Source organism: Lepus europaeus, chromosome 1 (assembly GCF_033115175.1).
Source record: "Lepus europaeus isolate LE1 chromosome 1, mLepTim1.pri, whole genome shotgun sequence".
In the NCBI taxonomy this organism is placed as follows: Eukaryota; Metazoa; Chordata; class Mammalia; order Lagomorpha; family Leporidae; genus Lepus; species Lepus europaeus.
Genome location: NC_084827.1, coordinates 63278061 through 63298220, shown reverse-complemented (window position 1 = coordinate 63298220; position 20160 = coordinate 63278061). Strand labels below are relative to the sequence as shown.

Genomic DNA, 20160 nt, shown 5'->3' with positions numbered 1-20160 from the left:
TTAAATTGCCAGGTCTGGTGTCCCCTCTCTATTATTTTCAACATTTTCCTAGCAGATATTGTTGCATTTGATTTTTTTGGTCAATCCCCCCCCCCCCATATATAAAGAATAATTACTTTAGTGAAAATAACTACTGATATTTTATTGGGATTATGTTAACTTTTTTTTTTTTTGACAGGCAGAGTTAGACAGTGAGAGAGAGAGAGAGAGAGAGAGAAAGGTCTTCCTTTTTTCGTTGGTTCACCCCCCAAGTGGTCGCTACGGCCAGCGCGTTGAGCCGGCACACTGTGCCGATCCAAAGCCAGGAGCCAGGTGCTTCCTCCTGGTCTCCCGTGCGGGTACAGGGCCCAAGCACCTGGGCCATCCTCCACTGCACTCCCAGGCCACAGCAGAGAGCTGAACTGGAAAAGGAGAGACCGGGGCAGAATCCAGCGCCCTGACCGGGACTAGAACCCGGGGTGCCGGCGCCGTAGGTAAAGGATTAGCCTAGTGAGCTGCAGTGCCAGCCTAACTTCTTAATTTAGAGAGTACTGACACTTTTCTGATGGTGAATGTACTTATCTATGGATGTGATCCCTGCTCCCCATGCATTTAATTGTTCTTTTGTGACCTTTGGTGGCTATTTAAAATTTTACTCATGGGGCTGTGCATTGTGGCATAGTGGGCTAATTCTCTGCCTGTAGTGCTGGCATCCATCCCATATGGGTGCTGGTTCAAGTCCTGGTTGCTCTTCCTATCCAGCTCTCTTCTATGCCTGGGAAAGTAGTGGAAGATGGCCCAAGTGCTTGGACCTCTGCACCTGCAAGGGAGACCTGGGGGAAGCTCCTGGCTCCTGATCGGCCCAGCTTTGGCCATTGCAGCCATTTGGGGAGTGAACCAGTAGATGGAAGACCCTTCTGCCTCTCCCTTTATGTGTAACTCTACCTCTCATATAAAGAAATTCTTTAAAAAATTTTATTCATGCAGATCTTGCCCAATTCTTTTTTATAAACATATTATTTTTCATTTTGAAAGACAGAGACAGGATCCTCCATCCACTGGTTCATCCCCCAAATGCCCACAGAAGCCAGGGCAGGGCCAGGTTGAAATCAACAACCTGTACCTCAATTAGTGCCTTCCATATGAGTGACAAGAACCCAAGTACTTGAGCCCTCACCTGCTGTTCCCACAGTATGTGGTAACAGAAAGCTAGAATTAGAAGTACAGCCAGGACTCAAACCCAGGCACTTCATTATGGGATACATGCATTCCAAGTGACAACTTTTTCTTTCTTCTCTTTTAATAGTTGTTCTTGCATCTTTTTTTCTTTTTATTTACAAGACAGAGGGAATGATCTCTTTCATCTGCTGCTTAACTCACTAAATACCCACAACAGCCGGGACTGGGCCAGGCCTGAAGCAAGGAACTCCATCTGGGGCTCCCACGAGGGTGGCAGGGACCCAAGTACTTGAGCCAGCATCTGCTGTCCTACAGGGTGCGCACTAGCAGGAAGCTGGATCGGAAATGGAACCAGGAGTGGAACCAGGCACTCTGCTATGTGATGAGGGTATCCCAAATGATGGCTTAACTTACCATGCTACAACGCCTGCCTCCCCCAAGTGGTATGTTAACTGTTGCACAAACTGTCTACCCCCGGATTCTCATAAAGGTTATTAATATATTTTATTTCTAATTCACACAATAAAAATTATATTTTAAAATATATAACATGTATAGATATGTAATATGTGATAGTTGTAAATAGGAAATACACTTTATAACATTATAAATACCATTGAATGTTATTTCTAATTCACACTATAAAAATTATAAAATACATAACATGTATAGATATGTAATCAGATAGTTGTAAACAGGAAATACACTTTATAACATTATAATATTATAAATACCATTGAATTTATTTACATTTGGTGACTTTTCCTATAATCAACCTTGTATAAAATGTATCCTTTTTTGGATTTTTTTTTTTTTGACAGGCAGAGTGGACAGTGAGAGAGAGACAGAGAGAAAGGTCTTCCTTTTGCTGTTGGTTCACCCTCCAATGGCCGCCGCGGTAGGCGCGCTGCGGCCGGCACATGGCACGGATCCGATGGCAGGAGCCAGGTGCTTATCCTGGTCTCCCATGGGGTGCAGGGCCCAAGCACTTGGGCCATCCTCCACTGCACTCCCTGGCCACAGCAGAGAGCTGGCATGGAAGAGGAGCAACCGGGACAGGATCGGTGCCCCGACCAGGACTAGAACCTGGTGTGCCGGCGCCGCAAGGCAGAGGATTAGCCTAGTGAGCCGCGGCGCCGGCCAAAATGTATCCTTTTATAAAAGATTTATTTATTATTTATTTGAAAATCAGAATTACACAGAGAGAGGAGAGGCAGAGAGAGAGGTCTTCCATCTGATGGTTCACTCTCCAATTGGCCGCAATGGCCAGAGCTGTGCTGATCCGAAGCCAGGAGCTTCTTCTGGGCCTCCCACGTGGGTGCAGGGGCCCAAGGACTTGGGCCATCTTCTACTGCTATCCCAGGCCATAGCAGAGAGCTGGATCGGAAGTGGAGCAGCCAGGACTAGAATCGGCGCCCACATGGGATGCTGGTGCTTCAGGCCAGGACATTAACCCGTTGCACCATAGCCCCGGCCCCATCCTTTCTTCTATTATGTATTTTAAGTAGTTATTTACATGACACTTGTAGAATTTTTCTACTTAATTTTTGATTTTTGCTTCTTAATGAATTCTCCTGTGTAGTCTTTAAAAATTTTTTTTAAAAAACTTGATCGGAGGACAGTGCTGTGGCATGGCTGACGCCTGCAGTGCCAGCATCCCATATGCACCGGTTCAAGTCCCAGTTGCTCCACTTCAAATCCAGCTCTCTGCTATGGCCTGGGAAAGCAGTAGAAGATGGCCCAAGTGCTTGGGCTCCTGTGTTCATGTGGGAGACCTAGAAGAAGTTCCTGGTTCCTGACTTCGCATCAGCACAGCTCTGGCCATTGTGGCCAATTGGGGAGTGAACCAGCGGATGGAAGACCTCTCTCTCTCTCTCTGTGTATCTCTTTCAAATAAATAAATAAATCTTATTTAAAAAAAAAACTCAATCAGGACTTATTTTCAACTACTTGTAAGGCTGAAGAAGAGGTATCTTTCATCCATTGGTTCATTCCCCAAATGCCTGAGCCAGGCTGAAGCCTGGGGCCAGGAACTCAATCTAGTCTCCCTTGTGGGTGGCAGGGACTCAAGCACTCCAGCCATCACCTGTTGCTTTCCAGAGTGTGCACCAGCAGGAAGCTGGAATCAGAAGCAGAGGGAAGCCTCAAGCTGAAGCCCTCTGACATGGGATGCAGGCATTCCAAGAGGTGGCCTAACTGCCTGTCAAAAGCCTTCCTCATTCGTGTATTTTTAATATGGAGAAAGGGTAATCAAATCACTATGGCGTTTGTATTCCAACAGATAACATCTGAAAGCCCAATGCATTAATTTTATTTAAAGCTATTAACATTTCCCCCCAGAAGTTGCATCATCTACAGCTACAGGTTGGGCATCCCTAATCCAGAATGCTCCAAATCTGAAACCTTATGAGCAATGACATCTCACGGTGGGGGGCGGGGGCTTCCACGTCCTGAAACTTTGCTTCAAGCGCAAACATTAAAAAGTTGTATAAATTACCTTCAGGCTACGTGCATAAGGTATGTAAGAAAATAAATGAATTTCTTGTTCACACTTGGATGCCATCCCAAGATAAATCATTATGGTATGCAAAGATACCTTCCTCCCAAATCTGGACTTCTGGTCCCACACATTTAGGGTAAGAGAAAAGAAAAATCCTATAAAGTCCTAAAAAGAGTCGCCCACTGAAGGATCTTCAGTTGCAATTGTTGTTCCAGATGTAGTTGCAGGTAGGGGTGGACCGGCCCGGCTCTTTCCGGAAGTACAGGTCCGGGTGGCCCCCTACTCCCTGGGCCCAGCCAGACTCTCCCGCAGCGCCCAATCCCACCCGTTAGGCAGACCCACCGGCCCTGGCCAGGCAGGACTTTCTCATCAGCGGACGCACCCTGAACCCCGGCCCTGCTTCTCAGCAGCAGTGCGTTCCCAAAGGGCTCCATGAACGCAGCGCCGGGAAAGCCCCGCGCGGCGGCGACTGCGCTCCCGCGCCGGCCCCCGACCCCACCGCCCGGTCCGCCGGGGCACAGGCAGCCTCCGGGCTGGGGGAGCCGAAACCCGTGGCGGGAGGGCGCCCGTCAGACCCAGCGCCGCGCACCGCCACTACCGCGCCCTGCTTCGTAAACGCGAAATCGAATACACGACGTCCACAAGACGTTACTACATAGCCTCAGCCACGTCCCGCCGCGCTCCACAGGGGCGCGACATCACCCGAGGGGAACAATCCGCACCAGCGCCTAACACAGACTCCCCAACTGCCGCGCGCGCCTCCATCCGGGAGCCTCTAGGACGCGGGCGGGAGCGCGCACGGCGCCGCGTCACGTGCCCGCGCGTCCCCGCCACGGCGCGCCCCGGGCGGAAGTGAGGTCGGCGGCTCCGGTGGCTGCGCAGCGTCGGCGGGGAGCGCGGGCTGCGGAGAGGCGGGCCGGGCCAAGCCGAGCCGAGCGAGCGGGAGCGCGGCGCGCGGGAGGCGGCGGAGACGCGGGGCCGAGCGGCTCAGCCCCGCAAAGGAGCAGGACTCCGCGGCGCTCGCCCCTCGCCTCATCCCGCCCCCCCCACCTCACGGCCGAGCCCGTCCCGGGCCGGCGTGCGTTGGTCACTGAGGTCCAGGCCGTCGTCGTCGTCGCCGCCGCCGCAGCGGCGCGGTGAGTGCGGGCGGGCGGGGGCGGCACGCGCGTCCTCCTCGACCCCGGACGGCGGGCGGCTCCCGGGCCGGCCCGGGTGGCGGCGCGGCCCGGCCGGAAGTGCGGCGCTTTGTGAGCCGGGCCCCGGGGCGACGCCAAGGTCGGGCCCGCGGCTCGGGGTCGCCGGGCGCCGGGGCTGGGCCGCGGCCGCGCTTTGTCCCGCGGGCCGGGCGGGTGGGGGCCGAGGGGGCGGGGCCCGGCGCGGGCAGGTGCGGGCGGGCGGGCGGGCGCCCGGCGCGGAGCTGCAGCCAGGTAGCCGGCCGGAGCGGATTCACGGCCGTGGAATGCTCTGGGCCTGCTAAAGGTCGCGCTGAAGCGGGGCAGGAAATCGAGTGTGAGAACCGGGGTGCCGATGGGACGTCGTGTCGGTCACTCGGGTTTAGGGGTCGTGCGATTTGCAAGCGTTTTTTTTTTTTTGGAAGGTGATCACTTTGCATCCCCACCAAGTAGAAATGATTCCCTTTGGCGGACACCGAGCGTCTTCTGTGCAGCCTGGCGGGGCACATTTAGATGAGGCTTTGGAAGATTTCCTTCGGAAAAGACGTTTCCTGGCACGGCCTGGGTTAACTTTCCAAAAAAGAAAAACCTTTACCAGGTTCATTTATAGAGTAGGCGAATGTGCATCTAGTGGATTGCACGAGTTAATGTTTAATCATTGAAAGGCACACATAGAAACATTTTGGAGTGTTCTGGCACGCCAGAAACTGTAGAAGTGAGGTTTGTACCGTCCCCACAACTTAAACTCTCAAGTCATCCTTGTATAAGCTGAGATTACTTTCTCACGTGCTGCAGGTGGAAGACTTTGCCCCAAAGTCTTGGGTTTGGGCGACAGTACGGACAGGCTTTAAAGCTTTCGTAGGTAAAGAAAGTAATGGGTTATTTTGATTTTTGACAGCCGAGAGCGGGGCATCTAGTACTGTTTTTCCGAATGGCAGAAATTTTGAAGATTTTTGCTCCCTTTGGTCCAGTGTTTGCCTGAGTTACCCCTGTTACAGTTCGGAGTGTGTTTGGGACGCAGGAAAGCTTTAAACATAAGTTACAGTTGGTTGGGATTGTGCCCAACTGTAAGTTAAGGTCTGGTAGAAGGTGGCCCCGTTTGCTGTGGGGGTTGGAAGCTGCTTGCCTGGGTTTTCCGGGGCATTCACATGGGTAGGTGCCCCTTCTTGTCACCTCCCACCCTTTGGAATAGAGGAAAGGTTTAGGCCAGGTAAGACAAGCTCCTGAAACCCTGGAGAAAGGAGGAAGCCTCCTCTGCTGTTCCTGCCTGTGCCCTCTTAATAGGCACAGGTATGTTTGTGAAGTTTTGCTGCACAACTGCTCTCCACTCATTTTAAGGTTTGATGGAATCGTAATGCCAAAATTATTTGAATTCCAAACTAAATAGAGTTGTGTAATGCCACACAGGTAGAGGATTAGAATTGGAAAACACCTGAAGTGCTTTTAAAAAATGCTTTCACTCTTAGTAGGTCCTGTAGTTTAAAGGGAAAATTTTGGCTATCGTGTTACATAGTTTCTTTTCCTGAATCAATCGATAACAGTTTTTTTTTTTTTTTTTTAAAACAACAGTGCACCAGTGTAGTAGAGTGATGCGTTTCTCACATGGCTTTATCTTTGAAATCTGGTTATACTGTGCAGAGTAGTGAGATATTACTGAGGATTTCTAATGTTGGTCATTCTAAAGAGTATTTTAGCGTGCATGTTCTGAAAAGGGTAGAATTTAAGCCCCTTGAAATTAGGTTTGTGGATATGAAATACTAAGATACAAAATCTTTAAAATACTGTAATTAGTATTTTATAAATTGAAAGTACAGTGATGGGTCTTTGATTTTAAATATTAACTTTCCTTCTGATTATTACCAGATTTTCAAGTTGAGCAATTGTTGCTGTCATCTTTCTAAAGGTGCTTTAAATCTGCAATTTGTTCTGATCCAGATGTCAAACCACCTATAGAAATTCTGGCAATCGAGTCATTTCATATGGGGAGCATCTTAGAAGTGGTACCCTCCAGATGCTGCCTTGGGATTGAGGCCCTTGGTTCACACCAAACCCCACGTGAAAATTGGTGGTTCTTGGTTGCCCAGTGGCACTAGAATCTGAGATTGGTGATGGTGTGTCTTTTTCTTTACCTTACTTTTTTTTTTTTTTAAAGATTTATTTATTTATTTGAAAAACAGAGTTGGAGAGCGAGAGAGAGAGAGAGAGAGAGGTCTGAGCTGGGCCAGACTGAAGCCAGGAGCCTGGAACTCCATCTGGGTCTCCCATGTGGGTATAGGGTCCCAAGCACTTGGGCCATCTTCTGTTGCTTTCCCAGGCACATTAGCAGGGAGCTGGATTGAAAGTGGAGCTGCCGAGGCTGAAGCTGTGGCATAGTGGGTAAAGCCGGTCTGCCTCCAGTGCTGGCATCCCATATGGGTGCCGGTTTGAGTCCCAGCTGCTCTACTTCCAATCCAGCTCTCTGCTATGGCCTGGGAAAGCTGTAGAAGATGGCCCTACACCTACGTGGGAGACCCAGAAGAAGCTCCTGGCTTCGGATCAGCTCAGCTCCAGCTGTTGTGGCCAATTGGGGAGTGAACCAGCGGATGGAAGATCTCTCTGCCTCTCCTTCACTCTGTGTAACTCTTTCAGATAAATAAAGAAGTCTTAAGGAAAAAAAAAAAAGTGAAGCAGCCAAGACCAGAACCTTTGTTCATATGGGATGCCCATCTTGCAGGTGGCAGCTTAATCCACTGTGCCACAACACTGACCCTGGGTTTTTTCTTTACTTTCTCGTTCCACCAGTTTTAAAATAGAGCTATATGCCTAACATCTTGATGTAAAGATTATTAGCATTTTGTATTGTTTAACATTTTTGTGGGAATATTTTAAATTACAGATATCATGTCATTTTCATCTTTACATACTTCAATACATATCTTCCAGAAATTCTCTGCATAACCACAATGCTGTTATCATACCTAATAAACTTAAGTTTTTGAGACCCAGCCCATATTTAGTTGCATCCCTAATATTTTAAAAGTAATCTTTCTGGTTTTTGCAATCAATATCCGAATCCAAACAAAATTTCCTTTTATGTCTAAATCTGTTTTAAACTAGAAAATCCCCTGTCCCCACCCCAGTCTTCTTTCAGACTGTTAACTTACTGAAGTAGTTGGATCATTTGAACTCTAGAGTACCTCACCTTTTGGATTTGTCTGATTGCTTCACGGTGTCATTCAATGTCTTCCTCCAACTTCTGTCTTTTCCTGTAAACCAGAATTTACATGTAGACTCCATTTGCTTTTTGTAGCAGTACATCTTAGATGATACAAAAATTCATTTTCCATCACATAAGGATACATGTAAGTATTTCACCTCTTAATGAGGGTTTAGGTCAGTGGTATCATTGTGGCACAGCAGGTTAAGATGCCGCTTGGGTTGCCCACGTAGCGTTTCAGAAAGCCACTTCAAATCCTGGCTTCTGTGCCTCCGATTCAGCTTCCTGCTGGTGTGTCTTGGGAGGCAGCAAAAGATGGCCCAACTGCTTGGCCTCACCTCCCGGGACAACTGGATGAGGTTCTGGGCTCCTGACTTTGGCTTGGCCTGCCCTAGCCCTGGCTGTTGTGGCATTTGGGGAGTGAACGAGTGGATTGAAGCTTTCTTTTCTCTCTCCCTTCCCCCCCTTCTCTCTCTCTCTCCCTCTCCCTCTCTCTTCGCTTTCTCTCATGCTCTGCCTTTGATGAAAATAATTTTTTTTTAAAAGATGTGGGGCTGGCATTGTGGTATAGTGGATTAAGACACTCCTTCCAATCCAGTTCCTTGCTAATGCACCTGGGAAGGCAGGGAAAGATGGTCCAAATTATTAGGCCTCTCCCACCCACGTCGGAGACCAAAATAGGGTTCTTTTCTGCCAGCTTCGACCTGGCCCACATTGGGCTGTTGGGAACATTTGTGGGGTACACCAGTGGATGGAAGATGATCTCTGTCACTCTGCCTTTGAAATAAATAAGTGAAAATGAAGGTGTGTTTATATAAAAACAAGATCAGCGGATTCAGGTTTCAAGTCCACTAATCAGACAGGCATATTTTGATAATTTTGAACTGGATTTTTAAGTAAATGGAAAGTCCCATATTTTCTGTTGGATAGTTCTTCAGTTATTCAGGAACATTCAGAAGGCATTTATGAGTTCCTTTTATGCCAGGCACCGTTAGCAAAGTTGTTTTCCCTGCCCTTGTACTCATGGACTTGGAGAAGTCTCTCATCTGAACAAGTAACTTTGAAGAAGCTTTTTGGCATTTGTTTGCAGACTAACATGGCTGTTGTGTTACTGGCTTTCTTTCAACAAAGCTAGCCCTTTTGTCAAATTGAAGAGGGAACTGCAGTATTTTATTCCATTGGTCCTGTTATATTCTGTCTACCCTTAATTTTTAATTCATTACAGCTTTAATCACTTTAGGGAACATTGGTCCCTAAGGAAGTTAAAAATGCTTTCAGAAAATGTAATTTCTTGGTAGGTTGAACTGTAACAGTATTTAGAATTCAGATATGGGTCTGTAATATTCTTTAGTGGCAGGTGTACAGAATTGTACTACCAGATGCTAAGTCAGGTCATTATGGAAGGAGAGCCTCCTGGTTGGTGTTCAGTGCTTCATTTGGGTTTTTGCAGCTTGGTGCTATTATGAATAGTGCTGTAATAAGTATTTATGTATGGTTTTTGGTGTAGTCGTGTTTTCATTTCTCTTGGTTATATACCTAGGGGTGGAACTGTGGGATCATTTGGTAACACTTTAATTTCTAGGCTATTTGTGAGCTTCATTGCTTATTAGAAGACAGCTCCTATGCAACCCACAGTTAAGGGTCTTCACATGATGGTTGTAACCTAATCTGGGTTTCTGTAATGAATTGCTGATTCCTTCCATGTAGCCTGAGCTTCAGACAAGCCCAGTTGCCCAGTATTTCTAAAATGTATCTTACATTTTCTCATTTCTGTGGCTAGTTAGGAGCCTATGTGTTGCTCACTGCAAATAGTGCCTTTTTAATGAAGTTTTTCCTGACTATTTCTCCCGTTCCCCCATTGACTAAGAATTCACTTTATTCTCTAGTGGCTCTTAACACTCTGTCCTTTTATTTCCATTGTTCATGAGTTTTGTCTTGTTCCTCATGGGCCTGTACTGTCCAGTATAATAGCTGTCATTTACATATGACTGTTCAATTAAAGTTAAACTTTAATTTGTTAAACTAAAAATTGAGTTCCCATATTTGGACAGCACAGACATAGGTCTCCACTGTTGCACAGTGCCTTTCTAGACTGTAAACTTAGAAGAGAGACTGTAATTTACTCTTTTGTTTCTCTGTGGCCTTTGTGTCATGCTTTGCTTATTTTGAATTCAACTGAGAAAATAAAAGTAGGTCCTGGCACAGGACAGAGATACAGAGTTTGGGAAGTATTCACTTCTCAAGAAATGATAGTTTAACCAGAGAAGTAGATGAAAAATACCTGTCTGCCTCCTATGTTGTAAATCTGCCAAGAATGGGTTTAAAAGTGCAGAAGAGTAGAGGCTGGCAGTTGGTAATGTGTTGATTCCTAAATTGTGGGATAAAACAGTTGATTCTCCTGCTTACTTGCCATGCTTTCCTTGTTTTCTCTCTCCTCTGGTCTGTAGACTTGGCCATCCAGTGTGCTAGCCCCTAGCCATGTATGACTGCCAAATTGAGGTTCACTAAAGCTAAGCAATGGTTCTTACACTTTGTTCAGGTCACTGCTGGCAAGCAGTAGCAGTACTGGGTAGTGCAAATAGGAGACAACATTGAGGAAGAGAATCGTACAGTGCTGATTGAGTCTTAACATTAGCTCTAGTTGGGTATGTCAGAAGATTCGGCCTCTGGCTTTGGTTTAGACATTTATGAAAAACTAGACAACTGATCAGGTAAAGAATGACCTGATCACTTATGGTGCTAGTTTATTTGTAATTCAGACCAGAACTTTTTTTTTTTTAAAGATTTATTTTTGTTTATTTGCAAGACAGGGTTAGAGAGAGAGGTAGAGACAGAAAGGTCTTCCATCCGCTGGTTCACTCCCCTGATGGCCTCAACAGCCAGAACTGAGCCAGTCTGAATCCAGGAGCCAGAAGCTTCTTCCAGGTCTCCCACCTGGGTGCAGGGGCCCAAGGACTTGGGCCATCCTCCACTGCTATCCCAGGCCATAGCAGAGAGCTGGATCGCAAGAGGAGCAGCTGGGTCTTGAACTGGTCTCCATATGGGATGCCGGTGCTTCAGGCCAGGGCTTCAGTCAGTTGCGCCACAGCACCAACCCCAGACCAGAACTTGTTACAAAGGCTAAGTCTAGTATGTTATTGTGTGTACTAAACGGCTCTGGTTGTCAATATTCTAAATAGATCAAGTGAGCTGGAAATTTGAAGTGGTTTGACTTTATATTTTGTCTCTGTGATGGAGCTTGATACCTAGAGTGTTCGAGGTGGACCTGTTTTTTAGAAACTCAGCAGGTAGTTGACTCCTGTTTTGTACTGGACCTTATATTGGTGAAGATAGAGCACTGAACAGGACCAAGTGCATTTTGCCTGCTCTCCTGGGGCTGCTTTCCAGTTGAGGATGTGGGGAAAGTAGACACTTAACATGTAAATTATGCACATTTTATATCTTTAACAGTTTTTTTTAGTAGACTACTTTTTAGGGTAGTTTTAGGTTCACAGCAAAATTGAGTGGAAAATAGTATTCTCACGTACCCCTGCCTCCACACGAGCTGCTTTTATTTTAAATTGAAGCTCACCTTAATCCTTTTTTTTTTTTTTTTTTTTTTGACAAGCAGAGTGGACAGTGAGAGAGAGAGAGAAAGGTCTTCCTTTTTCCGTTGGTTCACCCTCCAGTGGCCACCGCGGCCAGCATGCTGCAGCCGGCACATAGCACTGATCCGAAGGCAGGAGCCAGGTGCTTCTCCTGGTCTCCCATGTGGGTGCAGGGCCCAAGGACTTGGGCCATCCTCCACTGCACTCCCCAGCCATAGCAGTTAGCTGGCCTGGAAGAGGGGCAACCGGGACAGAATCCATCGCCCCAACCGGGACTAGAACCTGGTGTGCCAGCGCCTCTGGCAGAGGATTAGCTTATTGAGCCGTGGCGCCGGCCAGCTCACCTTAATCCTTAAAACCACATATTCGGTGAGTGACTTAGCAGATGAGGAATAGTGAAAACTCCCCCTTTAACAAAAAAGATATGTGAATGGTAAACATTGGATGGTTTAATAGGCATTGTTGGACTTAGCTATTTTGCCTTTTTTTTTTTTTTTTTAGAATTCAGATGTTATGATTTCTTATTTTTTTTTAAGATTTATTTATTTATTGGAAAGACAGAGTTACAGCGAGAGAGAGAGAGATCTTCCATCCCATTGAGTCACTCCCTAAATGGCTGCAATGGGCAGAGCTGCCCTGATCCCAAACCAAGAGCCAGGAGCTTCTTTCGGATCTCCCACATGGGTGCAGGGGCCCAAGGACTGGGCCATCTTCTGCTTTCCCAGGCCATAGCAAAGAATGGAATCGGAAGTAGAGCAGCGAAGTCTCAAACTGGTGCCCATATGGGATGCCAGCACTGCACATGATGGCTTTACCCACTGTGACACAGCGCTGGCCCCCTGTTTGGTCTTTTTTAGGAAAATATATATTTAGCAGAAGTCAAGAAAGCTACCATAAATTCATCCCATCTCGAGATAGTCACTATTCATGCTTTTATGCGTTTCCTTCCAAGATTTTTTGTTTGTGCAAGAGATGCACATGCCTGTATGTGTAGGTAGAAATTTGAAATCATACTTCATTCAGTATTGTACCCTACTTTTTCTTTTTCACAGGTAGAGTTATAGACAGTGTGAGAGAGAAAGAGAGAAAGGTCTTCCTTCCGTTGGGTCATCCCCCAAATGACTGCTACGGCCGGTGCTGCGCCGATCCGAAGCCAGGAGCCAGGTGCTTCTTCCTGGTCTTCCAAGCGGGTGCAGGGCCCAAAGACTTGGGCCATCTTCTACTGCACTCCCGGTCCACAGCAGAAAGCTGGACTGGAAGAGGAGCAACCGGGACTAGAACCCGGCACCCATATGGGATGCTGGCGCTGGCCCTGTACCCTCCTTTTTCACTTAGCATTGTTTCATTTGTATTTTTTTAAGGGTTATTTATGTATTTGAAGGGCAGAGTGACAGAGAGAGAGAATACTGATCTTCCATCTGCTGGTTCACTCCCAAATGCCTATAACTGGGGCTGGGTTAGGCCAAAGCCAGGAGCCAGGAACTCTGTTTATTCAGGTCTCCCATACAGGTGACAGGGACTCCACTTCAGCCATTATCTGGTTTTCCGGTGCATTAGCAGGAAACTGGGATGCTGGTGTCCCAAGTGGCAGCTTAATCCACTGAACCACAATGCCCATCCCATATGATTTTTTTAAGATTTATTTATTATTATTTATTTGAAAGGCAGAGAGAGAGGGGTCTTCCATCCACTGGTTCACTCCCCAGATGGCTGCAATGGCCAGTGCTGCGCTAGTCCAAAGCCAGTAGCCAGGAACATCTTCTGAGTCTCCCATGTGGGTGCAGGGCCCAAGGACTCGGGCCATTTTCTGCTACTTTCCCAGGCCATGGCAGAGAGCTGGATCAGAAGTGGAGCAGCCAGAACTCGAACTGGCGCCCATATGGGATGCTGGCACGGCAGGCAGCAGCTTTACCCACTATGCCACACCACCCTCTCCCCTCCCGTATGGTTTTTTTTTTTTTTTTTTTTTTTTTTTACAGGCAGAGTGGACAATGAGAAAGAAACAGAGATAAAGGTCTTCCTTTTCCGTTGGTTCACCCCCAATGGCTGCTGCAGCTGGCACACCACGCTGATCTGAAGCCAGGAGCCAGGTGCTTCTCCTGGTCTCCCATGTGGGTGCAGGGCCCAAGGACTTGGGCCATCCTCCGCTGCACTCCCGGGCCACAGCAGAGAGCTGGCCTGGAAGAGGGGCAACCGGGACAGAATCCGTCGCTCCGACCAGGACTAGAACCCAGTGTGCCGGCGCCGCAGGTGGAGGATTAGCCTATTGAGCCGCGGCGCCGGTCCCCGTGTGGTTTTAAGAAAGAAGCTACATTCTTGATCCACTGCACTACAATGTCCATCCCATTCTTGTGTCTTAAGCACTTTTTAAAGAGAAGCTACATGGTATTTTAGGCTCTGGATATATCTTGGTTTACTCAGTTATTCTTCCGTTACAAGGATGTTTAGGTTATTTGTAGAATTTTTATCCCTAGATTCTGATGGACTGAAGAGAATTGGAAAGTGTACAGTGTCCTGAGTGGGTATGTTAGGACGTTGAGCACTCCTGTTCTGTTCCCTGCTGGTTGGGAGCAGCATGAAGTGCATTATAGGCTGCCAAAAGGAGTCTTGCTGCCTGCTCTTTCGGGACTGATGCTGCAGAAAAATGTAGGAACAAAGCACTTAACTAAATCTTTTTTTTTTTTTTTTCTTCTAGTACTTGAAATCATGAATCCTGTCTATAGCCCTGGATCTTCTGGGGTTCCCTATACAAATGCCAAAGGAATTGGTTATACAGGTAAGCAAGTAATATTTTGTTTTCATTATTGATCTTTGAGTATTTGATATTTCCATGTCACTAAGAATGTTTTCAAATGACAAACCCAGTCCAAGTGGCTTAGACTAGTATGGAAATGAAAAATTAAGAAGTAGGACTGGCTGTCACCTGGTGTCAGCTTCACTTCCTTAGTTTTGATCACAGGTTCCACTCCTCCCCATTCTGGACTCTGTAAGGTTTAGCCCCTCCCAGCAGTCTGTAACTAGGAGCCTCATAATCTTCACCCTACAGGAAAGCCAGTGAGGCTTGTTCCCTGTTCACAGCCTCATAATCTTCACCCTACAGGAAAGCCAGTGAGGCTTCTTCCCTCTTCACAGCAGTCCTGGGCTTTGTCCTGATTGAATCACCTTCCAGACCTGGGCCAGGGAGGGAATTCTAAAACATGAACGTAGGCCTGAACCACATTCCTCACCCTCCGTGGAGTCAGCTAGTCAAACTCAGGCTGTAGGGAAGCTCTGAAGCAAAAATTTGGGAGACAGTAGCAGGTTGGTTAAAAATAGCAAATGGTTGTCCTAATTGGTGACTTCAGAGAAGCAGTAAGTATTTGTTATGTTATAATTTCATTGTGGATTTTGATGATACGGTAAAGAGGTAACACTAAAACCTTGGTGCTACAAAACTTTTAAAGTGAAGTAAAACATTTTCAAATGTGTAACGAACTTGCAAGATAAGAGAGAACTGTTGGGGCCAAATATGAAAATGATGTAAAACCCAGCTCAGTTGGCCCTTGAGCTAATGCTGTGCCTGTCCATTTACTGTTTACTATTTTAACAGCACAAAAGGGGACAAAAAGTGAAGCTTGGGACCTTGTAAGACTGGGATTGTGCTTCTAGAGGGTGGTACTCCCCAAGAAGAGATAGATTAAATGATCCATTCACTGGCCCCACAAGGAAGCTGTGTCTGCTTGGGCTCCTGAAAGGGGGAATTTTGAAGAACTTGTAGCCATTCAGAGATGTTTGGAGCTCTAGATTGTATGAGTGTACTTCCCAAGGAGCCAGAAATTGAGGAACTGTCATAAGAAATACTATCCGGGCTGCATTCACCCTGAAGCACCTGACAGCAGCAGGTGCAGAACCGCGCTGGAGGCGAATCTTCAACCGGGTTGCATGGGAACTTCCCACAACTTTCTGCCTGCTAACAGGCAAAGTCAATCTAAAATGCGGGGCATTCTCCTTCCTGTAAGAGTCAGCAGTCATGACAGACTGCAAGAATAGAACCATCAGGTGGAACTGTGTCCCAAAACAAGTTCAGAAAAATTGGATATGTAAAAGAAAGAATGAAAAACATAAAGGAACAAGATGTTGGGGATAAAAAGGAACCAACTGGAACTTAAAGAAATGAAAAAAAAATGTCATTTGGACAACATTCACGTTATACAGCTCTGCTAAAGAGAGACCCAGAATACAACATAGGAAGGTGGGAAAATGGGAGACTGGTTAAGCTATTTGAGGAGAATTAAGAGTTCTGAAAGGACTGAATAGAGCAGCCGGAAGAGGAGGAGGGACAGACTTTTTCATAGTTGATGAACGGTAATTTAGCATTGAGACCTGCTGTTTTTAAAGTGTTAACAGTAGCTAAAGGTGATGTTGAGTGAATCTGGAACCATGGAAGTAGCCAGACACCTAAGGTGTTAGCCGATGTGATCCTTTAGTTCCTAACTGATTGCCTCTCATAAACACCAGTCTGCAAGGGCAGTAAGACAGGTGCATCTTGTTCCTGCGCTTTGCTTAGCAAAAGCAGGGATTGGCAAACTCTACATAGAGGGCTAGGTTGTAACTGTTTTAGGCTTTGTGAATCATACAGATGCTCAAATCTGCCTTTGTAGCACAAAAGCAGCCTTAGAGAGTTCTCAGTATAATGTGTTCCAATACAGCTTAAAACAGGCCGTGAACTGGGTTTGCCCTGAGGACTCTTGTTTGCTGACCCCTAGTCTAGAGAATTGAAGTGAAACATTTTCTTATGATTTTTTTGTCTTAAAATTACATTTAGAAGAAAATTTCTGTAACTTACAAGTGATTTTAAATGTACTTTTTTTTTTTCTTCTTTTTATTTGCCTTTTTTTTTTTGGTTTTGGAATTTTGATTTTTAAAAATTTATTTGAGAGACAGATATGGTTAGATACATAGCTCGATCAGATCCACTGATCTGCTTCCCAGTGGCCAAAACCAAGAGTTGAGAACTTAGTTCTAGGTCTCTTCCACATGGGCATCAGCGACCCAATCTCTTGAGCCATCACCACTGCCTCCCAGGGTCTGTATTAGCAGGAAGCTGGAGTCAGAAGCTGAAGCTGGGTATTGAACCCAGGCACACCAGTATGGGATGTGGGCATCTTAACTGATTTCTCAACTGCTGGGCTGAACATCTACCCCAGTTTTGGTGTTTCTACGTGTCTGAAAATCTTCAGTGCCAAAAGCTGACAAGACATCTGAGAAAGAAAAGTATTTTAGTACCATTTTATATTCTGACAAGTGATGAGGCTGCTCAGTAACTTCCTTTTCCTTTTTATTTATGTTTATTGTAAAAGGGGGAGCTCTTTTTTTTTTTTTTTCCTTTAAATTGACAGAGTGGACAGTGAGAGAGAGAGACAGAGAGAAAGGTCTTCCTTTACCGCTGGTTCACCCTCCAATGGCTGCTGCGGCCGGCACACCACGATGTTCCGAAGCTGGAGCCAGGTGCTTCCTCCTGGTCTCCCATGCGGGTGCAGGGCCCAAGGACTTGGGCCATCCTCCACTGCCTTCCCGGGCCACAACAGAGAGCTGAGCTGGAAGAGGAGCAGCCGGGACAGAATCCAGCGCCCCAACCGGGACTAGAACCCGGTATGCCGGCACCGCAGGCGGAAGATTAACCTATTGAGCCACGGTGCCGGCCGGAACTCTTCTTAAAGATGCTTTGTCTTTGAATTACAGTAACATAGTTACTGTAGATTTTATATCTACCATCTTACTAGTGTTTTCTCATTGATAGCAAAAGGTTTTTTTCCCCTTGCCTTTTGGGTTAATCAGACATTTTTATTCAATTTTTTCTTCTATTTAAAATATGTTGTTATTTTGCTATTCTTTTAATGGTTACTATAAAGATTACGTTTTATCCCCTTTTTCCTCTTTTTGTATCATTCTTTATTTTTTTGAAGACATTTATTTGAAAGAAAGAGTAACAGAGAGGGAGAGATCTTCCATCTACTGGTTCACTCCCCAGATGGCTGCAATGGTCAGAGCTGGGCTGATCTAAAGTCAGGAGCAGGAGCTTCTTCTGGGTAGGTACAGGAGCCCAAGGATTTGGGCCATCTTCTGCTGTTTTCCCCAGCACATTAGCAGGGAATTGGATTGGAAGTGGAGTAGCTGGGACTTGAACCAACACCCATAAGGGATGCTGGTGCTCCAGGAAGTGGCTTAACCTACTAGCCCCTTTTTTTATCATTCTTGTCATGCCTTAAGATGATACTGTTTTTCTTTTGTGTGGTGAAGTTTTTTGTATTAACTCACTATACTATTTTTGTATTAACTGACAATATACTATTGTCAGTGCTGTATACTGCTTTCTTTCTTTACGTTTTTCTGTCTGGGGTCAGTTCCTGTTATCTGCCGGCAGCCCTTAACATGCAGCCTTGTGGCCACCTTCCTCCCATTTCTGCCTCTGTGGTCCTATCTCTATGTTTTCTGTAAGGACAGTTGTCATTGGATTTAGGGTCTACCTGAATAATCCAAGAGGACCTCATCTCAACATCCTTTTTAATCACACTTGCAAAGACCTTGTTGCCAAATAAAGTTACTCTACAGGTCCAGGGATTGGGTTAGTGCTACACTTAGGTGTGGTTTAGTTTTGGCCTTGCTCAGTCTCCCTTTGTTTGTTGTACTGGAGTTTGGGCAGCCTGGCATAGCTCTACCAAGCCCCTTTCTCTTACCAGTCTTTTTCTCCAATCCTTGTCTCTTCAGCACCAGGGTGGTATGGGAAGCTGTATTTTTGCATTCAGTGGTTTTTGGTTTTTACCTTTTAGCCTTCTGCTAGAGCAGCTTTAGAATTTGGCATAGATGATAAAGAGGACTGCAGCTGGTTTTGAAGTTTCCAGAAGATCCAGTTTTTTCATGCCAGCTCTGCGAGACCATTCAAAGCCCATGTTTGTCTGACCATGGTCTCCAGGGAAGGCCTAGACCCATGCTCTTGTTCATGCTGAGAATTGACAAGTGTCTCAGGCCAAGACCCTGTATTCTCATTTCTCCTTCATTACATAAAAAGTTGATAGACACTGGGGTGGAGTTAGGAGTGCAGGCATCCTTTGGTTGGCTGATGCTTGTGAAAAACCAAGGTTAAGTGAAGGAGCAGAATTAGGTAGGGAAGACCTCAGACTGGGATGCACATTTGCTGAAGTGTGAACATGCGTTGTGTGCTGTGGGGTGAGGACTGGCTGTTGGAAGAGGCCTGTTACAGACGACCCTGGAAGACAGGCGCTGCCACTGGAGGCTGTCAGCCCACATACTCTGCTGAACAGCGGGTTCTTCTGTAAGGAGAGATGCAGGCGGTGTTGTTCACTTTGCTTTGTTGATGCAATGTATTCTAGGAATCACTGCAGAGAAGTTCAGAGATTAGCCTTGCTCTTGGAAGTTTCTTTTCTTTTTTTTTTTTTTTTTAATATCGCTGCATAATCTTGTGGGATTTCCACAGTTTATTTGACCAATTTTCCTTTGAAGGGTATTGGGGTGATATTATAGGGATGTTGAGCATCCCTATATGAGAATCTGAAAGCTTGTATTTTGCTGTCCATTGTAGCGTGTATGTGTATATGGATATTTATAAAAAATACTAAGTCTGATTTCATAATGGCTTTCTAAAATTAATTCTGTCCAATAGACTGACTTTTTGCTTTGACATTGTTAAAAATTCAGCAAATAAAACAAAAGCTACAGTTTTTTTGTTCTCTTGATCTTTCCCTCCCTCTCATCTCTCTGTTTCTCCTCTCTGTAATTCTGTCTTTCAAATAAATAAATCTAAAAAAAAAAGTTTCAGAGTTGGGAGCATTTTGTTTTTTTTTTTCCCTTTAGAAATAACACCGTAAGATGAACTTTATTTTAAAGCTCATTAAATTTTCACCATCAGTTTCACAACAGGATCAACATTTCTTTCTTTTCACATCTTTATATGACAGTATAATAGATAGTGAGATACAATTTTAAAGTTTTTTATTCTCCATGTTGCTAACATGTTTCACTGTTCCATCTACTGGTTCATTCCTCAAATGGCTGTAAGGCTAGGGCTGAGCCAGGTCAAAGCCAGGAGCCAGGAGCTTCCTCCGTGCCTTCCATGTGGGCGCAGCTGCCCAAGCACTTGGTCCATCTTCCACTGCCTTCCCAGGTGCATTAGCAAGAAGCTGGATAGGAAGTGGAGCTACTGGGACTTGAAGCTTGAACTGGTGCCCATTGTTGGATTTCGGCGTTTCAGGTGGCGACTTAACCTGTTATGCCACAATGCTGGCTCCAGATCTGAAACTTTCAGTGCTCATGATAACCGCAAATGGAAAATTCCACATCTAACCTTGTGTGATGGGGTGCTGTCAAAACACAGGTATACTCAGGGCCAGCACTGTGGCATAGTGGTTAAAGCCGCTGCCTACAGTGCTAGCATACCATATGGGTACCGGTTCTAGTTCTGGCTGCTCCACTTCTGATCCAGCGCTCTACTATGACATGGGAAAGCAGTGAAGGTGGCCCAAGTCATAGGGCCCCTGCACCCACGTGAGA

At 46.0% G+C, this 20160-nt stretch overlaps 1 protein-coding gene across 1 annotated transcript in view; it reads left to right on the top strand.

The window, feature by feature from the left end:
- Positions 1-4604: 4604 nt before the first annotated feature.
- The window catches only part of FAM168B (family with sequence similarity 168 member B), a 41790-nt gene continuing 26234 nt past the window's right edge, over positions 4605-20160 (top strand). Inside the window, exons 1-2 of the mRNA XM_062182922.1 lie at positions 4605-4794; positions 14309-14389. Of these exons, the coding sequence (XP_062038906.1) occupies positions 14320-14389 (70 nt within the window). The 5' untranslated portion in view covers positions 4605-4794; positions 14309-14319. The remainder of the gene's footprint in view (positions 4795-14308; positions 14390-20160) is intronic.